The sequence below is a fragment of the Podarcis raffonei genome, chromosome 13, assembly GCF_027172205.1.
Source record: "Podarcis raffonei isolate rPodRaf1 chromosome 13, rPodRaf1.pri, whole genome shotgun sequence".
Taxonomy (NCBI): Eukaryota; Metazoa; Chordata; class Lepidosauria; order Squamata; family Lacertidae; genus Podarcis; species Podarcis raffonei.
The window spans coordinates 33,528,676-33,537,960 of record NC_070614.1 but is presented as its reverse complement, the minus strand read 5'-3'; the positions used below and the strand labels follow the sequence as shown (position 1 = coordinate 33,537,960).

At 39.6% G+C, this 9,285-nt stretch overlaps 1 protein-coding gene across 1 annotated transcript; it reads right to left on the bottom strand.

The window, feature by feature from the left end:
- Positions 1 to 1,848: 1,848 nt before the first annotated feature.
- LOC128398814 (vomeronasal type-2 receptor 26-like) lies at positions 1,849 to 8,706 on the bottom strand. Its single transcript, XM_053360070.1, has 7 exons — positions 8,580 to 8,706; positions 8,309 to 8,480; positions 7,605 to 7,896; positions 4,871 to 5,734; positions 3,476 to 3,703; positions 2,855 to 2,981; positions 1,849 to 2,750 (listed from the first exon to the last, which is right to left on the bottom strand). The coding sequence occupies exons 1-7, from the start codon at positions 8,704 to 8,706 to the stop codon at positions 1,849 to 1,851; spliced, it is 2,712 nt and encodes a 903-aa protein (XP_053216045.1).
- Positions 8,707 to 9,285: the final 579 nt, after the last annotated feature.

Below are 9,285 nucleotides of genomic sequence, written 5' to 3'. Positions count from 1 at the left end.
TACTAAAAAGAAAACAGACTCCCTTTTTGGGGATGGGGTTTCTACATTTGCATTCTCTGTTGGTACTTGAAATATGAATCCTGCCTAATGGGTGGGTTCTAGGTTGTTGAGAAATTCTGAGAAAAGAATGTGCCTGCTCTTTGGGAGAAATGGCAATGTCCCTCCCTCCATTCTTGCAACAACAGCAGGACACTGGAGGAAGATCAAAAGGAGGAAAATATGTTTTGTCCACAAAACATTATGCAAAATGTACTGCGTTATAGACGTTATTTATGCATTGCTAACAAATATATTTTTAAAAACCACATGTAAACTTTTTGAACAAAACAGAACTTGCATGACGCTTTCAAATAAATATTCTCTAACCAAGTATATGTACCAGGGGGTATACTTACATAAGTTGATCTACAAATTTTATAATGGGTTTTTCATTAAATGTAATTCATCAGTTAAAAATATAAGCTGAGACGACATCCCTCCAATGATTAGGTCTCCCCCCTGAAGATACTCATATGGAGCCTGGAAAGGATCAATTATGGCACATGCAGCAATGTTTTTCTTTCCTTCAGCTGAAGGCATTTGCAACAACATAAAGAGGAAGAGCTGTCTCAAGAACATTGCTTCCCCGAAGGACAAATACTGGCCTAGAATTCTCCTTTCTCTGTTTAAAATCCAGTTTCACCCTCAGTGGCTCCAGATTTTTTTAATGAGGGGAAACCACTATAGTTCAATCTGGGGTAAACATTGCTGTGTGAAATACCTCCTCTCAGCTCTGATTACATATAGGTATATATATTGATTTAGTCTTTACCCTGTGTTTGTCATTGTCTTTCTAACCCCGGACAAATTCATGAGGAGTTTTACAAGGTAGAAGATGAATCACAGTAATATGTGATGATTACACGGTTCAGCATTATCTCTCTAGAGTATTGCCCTGTGGAAGAAATCCACTGGGGCAAAAGATATTATGCTTTGCAGATCTCTCTGGAAGTTAGTAGGATAATTTTCATTATAATTATTATTTTAAAGCAGAGGTTGGATGGCCACTGATCTGGAATGTTGTAGTATTAGGGTTACTTTATTGGCACAGGCTTAAACGACACTTTAGTTCTATTGTATGTTTCTAAGATGACATATTCAGTCCCTCTGTGGGGAATTGAGATTTTTATACTCATTGTCCACATCCCCTGTACTTCATTATCAAACCTAGCATGCTTCTGCTGGTTTCTGGCTCAGCAGAAAATGTGGGAAATGGGAGGTGGGAGGGCAGCTAGAGAAGAGCTTCTCCAAAAAGAACAGTCAGAAACCAGTTATGTTATCAGCAGAAGACATGAAAAGCCTGTGTCACAGTACATTTACTTTCTGACAGGTTCACTTTTATTCACTATAACCATGGCAGAAGTAGGCCCTTCCAAAATAATTTTCGGGCATGTGGCAGTCCCATATTCTTACCCTCATGGTTTGCAAATACAATACAAGGCCATCACATTTCTACAAAATTCAGCTATCATAGCTAGTAGAGTGGATAAATGATGTTTTGCCTCAGTGGAAGTCACATAAATGACTAATCAATGGGGGAACCTCTACTCTCCTTATAGATGAATCTTGCACGACAAATACAATTTCAGAAGCTCAAATAAACAGGAAAATAAGGAAAGCACTGAATCATAGAATCAAGGAGTTATCAGCACCACATTCTAACCAACTGAGCTATCAAGGCCTTGGCTAAGTGAGAGGTAAACAATATTTGGAAAAACAAAGGAGTAAGTTATATATTTTAGTATAATTATTTTCTTTAATAAATACCACCATTTTAAGATCATATAGAATTTAAAAATGATTAGATTCTTAATATTTTCTCCAAGTTAACTGGTCCTTTGTGTTCAGATTAGGCCTCAGAATAATTATGTAGCATTTAGGGGCAAATATGCAACCCAGCAACCCAGCACTGGAGGCCAAGATACAGAAGATCTCCACAGCCACCATGTATTTCCCCTTTGTGCTCAGGTAAGAGGGCACAAAGGACAACCAAACGCTACAAAACACCAACATGCTGAAAGTGATGAACTTGGCCTCATTGAAGCTGTCTGGCAACTTCCTGGCCAGAAATGCCACAGTGAAGCTGACCATGGCCAGAAATCCCAAGTACCCCAAAACACAGTAGAACATAAAAACTGAACCTTCATTGCATTCTGCTATTATTTCTTCTGCCAGGCAGTGCATATCAAAATTTGGGAAGGGAGGAGCAGTACTTAGCCATACAGTACAAATACAGACTTGAACAAAGGAGCAACCAAAGAGAATGAAGTGGGAAATTTGTTTCCCAACCCATTTCAACATCTTGGTTCCTGGTTTGGTGACTGCAAATGCTAAAACCACAGTGATAGTTTTTGCCAATATGCTTGAAAGAGCCACGGTGAAGATGACTCCAAAAACTGTTTGTCTTAAATAGCAGGTCACTGTGTGAGGCCAGCCAAGGAATAGGAAGCAGCAGAGGAAGCAGAACAATAGGCAGATGAGCAGAGCATAGGTGAGGTCCCGATTGTTGGCCTTGACAATGGGAGTGTCTTGATACTTAGTGAAGACTCTGAGCACAAAAGCAGTGATCAAAGAAAAAGACAGAGCCAAGAGAGATAAAGTGATACCGAAAGGCTCTGAAAAAGAGAGGAAATTCAGGAGCCTAGGGATGCATTGATCTTGTTCCTTGTTTGGAAAGCGATCTTCTGGGCACTTGAAGCAAGTAATCATGTCTGAAATAAACAAGCAAATAAATTAAACTAATTTTTGGAGTTGTGCAATATGTGTTGGTGAACTGAGCTGTTGCTGTGGAAAATGGTGGCAATACATCTCCTACCATTTTTGTCTGAAATCATCCCTTCTGGACATGGAGCACAATCATAGCAACAAAATGGCTTTCCCTCTTTCTTTTTTCTGCTGTAGCCAGGATAGCAGTGGTCATTACACCTGGCAAGGGGCAGCGCCTATTCATAAAAAGAGAATTATTTTGTCTCATTTGTCCTGTAAATTATTTTTACTAAATTGTTTTGTGAAGTAAACAGCCAAGGATGTCCCATAGATCTCAAGAGGGCTATGCATAGATTCCCGGTTTGAAAACATTTCCCAATGTTGTTAAATGAAGAAGGGGGGATCAGTATGAAATCAAAACTAGGAGTCAAATGAATCATTCCCTTGATGGTAATCTAAATGTTTAAGATGTCTTTAGCAACAAGTTCAAAACTGGTCTTCTTCCACTGGGGAAATAGGAATGGACAGACTGTTGAATGGTGGGTTTATTTTGAAATTTAAGGGGCTGTTTCTGGTCCCATGCGTAATAACACAGATCTCTGCTCCACACCCTCCATTCATACACTAGGACAAGCATCTGAGATTATGGGTCGCGGCTTCTATACATGAGCACCCAAGTTTCTCAGAACTAGTGGAGCGTAGACATTTATATGTAGGTATGTAATCTCACCTGATTAAATGCACTGTGCCATGTGATGGCCTTCTCGTTCACTCTAAATTCTTGGCCTGGTGATGCCCATGGGTCCATCATTCCTACTTTCACCTTGAAAAAGGAGTGATTTGGGGAAATCATCCAATTTACAATATCGTATCCAGATGCTAATTCACCATTCTCATCAAAAGAAACGGTATCACCCACACTGTTGTTAAACGAGATGCTTTTCAGGAAAAGGTTAAGCTAAATTGAAAGAATTAAACATAAGTTTTGCAAAAAGATGAAAGTGGAAAACATATTTTCCTATTTTGGCTATCCAACTTTGTCTTAGCAGAAAATCCTCTGAGTCCTACTCAGTGGTGATAGTCAAAGAATCATGAAAAGAAAGAAACATCGTCAGCTTTAAGTCATGATTAGATAAATCTATGGGCTCCCATTGGCTTTTATTCACAATGGTTGTATATTGCAAGAATGCTGCTGTTGAGTGTCAGCATCTTGGTCAGCAAATGGAAGAGTGTTACGTCCTGCTGAAGTCCTGTTTGTCGACTTCCATAGGTATCTGCCGACTATTTCAACAGAACACTAGGGTAGATGGCTCTTGGTTCCAACCCACAGGAACCTATGGCCTTTGAAATTGTGAGAGGGATATTTTATTTATTTGTTATTATGCTGTTTATTTTTGTGTTTTTATATTATAAACCTCCCTGTGATCCTTGGATGAGGGGCAGTATAGAAAATTGATACATAAAGGAATTATTATTATGCTCTTAATTTACACTGAGTCTCTCCAAGGATCCTGGTATATAACACTAATCTTAGCTGTATGACAATTTGAATCCATCCCTGGAAATTCCTCACAATTCTTTCTGTCCACCCTGAAAAAGCTGGCAATAAATGCTTCAGCCATGGCATTAGCTCTTTATTTATTTTTATTTTCCCGTGATTATTGTCTTAATTGTCAAAACCATTTCACATACATCAGAAGGTACCCAATCTTGCTTGGGTTTCCACAGCAGCCTGTCAGATTTCTTAAACCCCACTGCTTTCCTCAAACAGCAGCAGTCTAATATCCCACCTCCATCTGTATCTCACCTCTGTTTTTCTACAGAACTGGTAAAATCAAAGTTTACTGCAGAAAGGGTGGTGTCTGATCTTCTGTTTTATACAAATTATACTTCTTTGGCCAGTCTGGATGTTGAATTGCTAATTTCTCTTGTAATCAGTGCAGAGGGCTATTTACAAGCCAGTGTACCAAGGAATGGTAACAGGATAATACTTGTATGTGTATGCTAACAAAAGGAGGATAACTCTAGGGAAGATGGATTGTCTATGAAATTTTGTTCTATTGAAGCACTGTGCAAATATCAGAAAAGTCATGGCAAGAAGGTGGCTTTGAAAGTCCAATCTCACCTGCCAAGGTTGCAAATTTTGAGGATCTAGTCTTCCATTGACCATTGCTCCATGTTTTATCCTGAATAGATTTAACCTGTGTAAGGTATATGCTATGGCCTGGGCTGCATTATAGATGCTGTAACTTTGGCCTGTCATGCTCATTTCAAACAAAGTTCCAGGGAGGCTCTTGAGACTCTCTTGTCCAGTACAAGAAACAGCCTCTTCCCTGTGCTCATTAGAATCAGGTAGTAAGCAGTTGAATGCCTGTTGCCAGAAGATTCTGATAAAACCATCTCCTTTGTCGGAATCAGGATGTAGGTTCTGCAGAAATTGTGTAAACCCCAGAACTTCCTTGGAGTATATTACAAAAGACAAGGCACCATCAAAGACTTGGATATCGGAAGCCCTGTGCATAGTTTCTAATGAGAAATCCCAGTGGGCAGTCATAATCCACACTTTACCCATAGATGTTTCAGTGGCACCTTCTAATAATGAAAAGAAATATATCATCCATATTAAAGCCGTCGTGGTCTGTGGTTCTGCACATACAACCAATACTTTGATATTTGAGATGGTCATAGAAAATGACTTGGCCCGGAATAGTCCTAATGAACCCAAGTTCTCTGTGGTTTGAGATATGGAGGGTGTTTTTTCAATGAAGGCTGTACAGATACCATGTTGTGAAAGCATTGGCATCAAAGTTTGCACAAAATTTTCCCCATTGTCATCACCTGATGCAACAATCCCTACCCAGATCCAGTGGAAATGCAGAAGTAGGTAGACAATCCCTTTATATTGATATGCTTCATTGGGGACCATCCGATAGAAAGAAGGAAACTGGGGTCCAAGTCTCATCACTGGAGCTAATACACAACTGGCAATCTGAGGGGGGGGGGGACAGCAGTTCAGAATTAATTCCAAATGGTTTTTCTTTTTATATTTTATTCAAAGTAGACCACCTAATAGTCAAAAAAACATTTTATTTTATTTCAGAAAAGTTTTACACCACTTGATTGTAAAAACAAATATTCAAAGTTGTTGATAAGAAGGATAAAACAATAAAAGTATTTACAAAATGAATTAACATCAATAAATTAAACCACCATAAACTAAAAACTGATGACATCAAGCACCAACATTCTAAATATCTGGGTAGGTGTGTCTAAGGAAAAATATTTTTAGCAGGCATTGAGAAGTGAAGGTACCTGCCTCATATCAGTAGGAAGGGAGTTCCAATGTGTAGTTGGTGCTTAAAAATGTGAAACAGGTGTGAAACCTATAACAGTGCCAGTTTTGCAGATTGGAGCAGTCAAATTGCTATAGGTGGGGTAAGGTAATCTTACCCCAGAGGGCGTGGTCTGCTGCCTTGTCCACCTTTGCTAACAGACAGGGGGGCATTTTTGTAGGCTGTATAGGCCAAAAGAGGAAGCATGTACCATACTCCAGTATCACATGCATGCTTGCGTGTGGTGTGGGGGTGGGCTGCCCTAGCTAATGGTTCTTCTGTCAGTCGCACCTGACCTCCCTCCCTATCTCTGTTTGGTTTGTTGGTTGCTTTGCAGCCAAGTAGAAATTTTTGTATGACCCAGTGTCATGAATGAGCCAGCCCAGCCAGCTACCAGTGAAGGAAGTAACCAGAATGCACTTTCTATGAAGCTACTTACTGGTGAGTAGACCAGGAAAACTTTTGTAGAGAAGGTTAGGATTAGTCCAGTTTTAGAGCCACAGTGCTCTAGTTTGTTTCCCCTTGGATTTAATTTGATTGCTGAGATGCCTGTGATTGCCAGTCTCAGGGTTTAAGAACCTCTATGTGCCCAGGTGCTTGACAATCAATTTGCTGGAATTGTTTAGGACTGGAGTGGTAAGTGACCAACACACTCTTCTGATGTCTTGGAGAGACTCAGCGAGTGTGTGAGCTGCTTCAACACTCTGAGCAACTCATAAGGGAAGCTCAAAAAGGAATTCTTTTAGTGACTCCCAGGTCCCCTCCCATCTGGGCTGTAGGAGTAAGTGGGAGACTGGTGACAGTAACTACTGGAGGGTAAGACCCATTTGCAGCACTGCAATGTTGTGTTGCAGTTGGACTATGAAGGGAGTGTGAGAGATTGCTTATAGCATCAGTCTGTGCTTGTTATCTGTGATTGTAACTTGTTTTACACTGTTCTTAATATGGTGTTTTAATGTTACAATCCACCCTGGGAGCTTAGGTTGAAGGGTGAGTAAATAAGAAGAATTGATAAGTGTGATGCCTTACTGCCTGGGTTCTGTCCTGCACCCTGATAGAAAATATTCCTGATGTGAATTGCTTTTTTTCAATCATATCAGACTCTTGGGCATTTGTACTGGATTTGACTTTATGCATAGTCTATCAAACTGAGTTGGGCACCTAAACAACATAACAATATGCATTATCCACATGGAGATTTATGCATACACTTGCATCAACTTTGCAGATCATTAAGAGGAACAAAACACTTTAGAGAATATTGCCATTTTCAAACATGGTGCTGATCTCAATATAAAGCAATGCACAATGCCTTGTCCTATATGCGTATCATGCAGAGAAGTGTTAAGTGTGGATAGCTTTTTGACAAATTAGTAAAGTCTGATGTTTCACTGTCAGTTTTATACCTTTTGGTCTCTCTATGCCCCTCTCAGACAGAGAGAACAAAAAAGAAAAATATTCTGAGGATATAGAATGATTTTCAGCATTTTAGTCATAAAAGCTTCATGAACTACACTCTCAGTCTACCTGTGGGATCTTGTAGATGCCTAAGAGAATAGCCATGTAAAGGGAAATGTCAAAGTCAAGTCCTCCAATAATAGCCATCAGATTCTTCCTCTTGTCGCATTTGAAGTTGGGGAAAATCCTTTCTGTGGTGGACAGAAGCTTCAAGGTGTTCTGGTGAGTCATCCTTGCATTTATATAGCTGTCATAGATTTGAAAGCCCAGGGTGACATTTGGGAGGATCTTTGCATTCTCATTGATCTCCTTCACAGCAAATACCAAGGACAGTATATGCTGATATTTCTTCGGGAGAGTCCTAAATAAAGGTTTACAGCATATGTACATAAGACAGCTATCCAATCCCTTAGGAAGTTTATGTATATGAGGATTGTGAGAGAGAACATAAAACAGATGAGCGAAAGAAGGGACAATGAATGCTGCTGAGGTGCAAGGCTGGCCTGGTGTCCAAAATTTGGCTCAAAAGGGAATCACATAACATTTTCCATTGTGTGCGACTGCATGAGGAACCTAGGAACCTCCTGCATGAAGCATGTCTGCGACAGCAGACACTCACTGGACAAAGGATAAAAAGATTTTAAAAAATTAGAATATTACATTGAAACAACTGCATAAATATGTTTTGAAATATACACACTTATTTCTGATCGTGCCATTTTATGAGATATTATTTGTCATAGACCATATAATGGAGGGGAGGAAATACTTACAGAAGTTCATAAACCAACTTGGTTTTAGGATGCTCACTGAAAGACAACTCATCAAATACAAAGCCAAGCTGAGACGTTATCTCTCCGATGATTTGGTCACCTTTCTGATTATACTCAAATGGGAACTGGAAAGGATCAGTCACAGCACAATCAGTTTTTTTCTTTCCCTGAGCTGAAGGTAGTTGTAACCACAGAAAGAGGAAGAGGAACCACAAAAACATTGCTGTCACCACTGGGCAAATCTTGACCTAGAATTCAGTTTTCTGCCTACCAGCATCTCCTTTAAGAAATGCTTCCTTCAATAGATCCACATTCTTTTCATAAATTGAAATTGGCAAAGGTTCGTTTGGGATAGTTCTTCCTCTCAAAACCTTCCCATCCCAGTTTTCAGCAAACATGGTATGTTTTATATAAGATCCCAAACTACAATAGCTTTAGTGTTTTTAATTCCATGAGGAGATTGACAAGGTTGAAGATGAATCATAATAATCTGAGTTAATCACATGGTTTAAATCAATGTCTCCAGAGTGTTGTTCGAGGAATGATACCATTTCCAGCAAAATAAAACCTGTCAATTAAAGCTTACTGTAAGTTAGTGGGGGGAAAGTGACATGTACACTAGTAAAAAGAAGAGTAAAGGAACGTGATGGAGTCAGAGATGACATACTCATATACTCCACAACATTAGCCCTCATATAGACATATTCTGTCCATATCTTGATGTGTGTGGGTTATATTGTAAATTTGTTCTGAAATAACTACTAATACACGAGGCAAAAGGCAGATATAATGTGATAGGTGTGTGCTCAGGCATTTGCAACTACCAAAGTGTGTACAGTATAGAGAGTAGACACACACACAATAATGAACCCAAACACCATCCTGCATGTTATACATGCTGCTTGTCTCTGGGCATTTCCAACTTGTGTGGAGAGGTTAGGGTGTCTGGCAGCTTTCTGACCTGGAAAGCCACACTG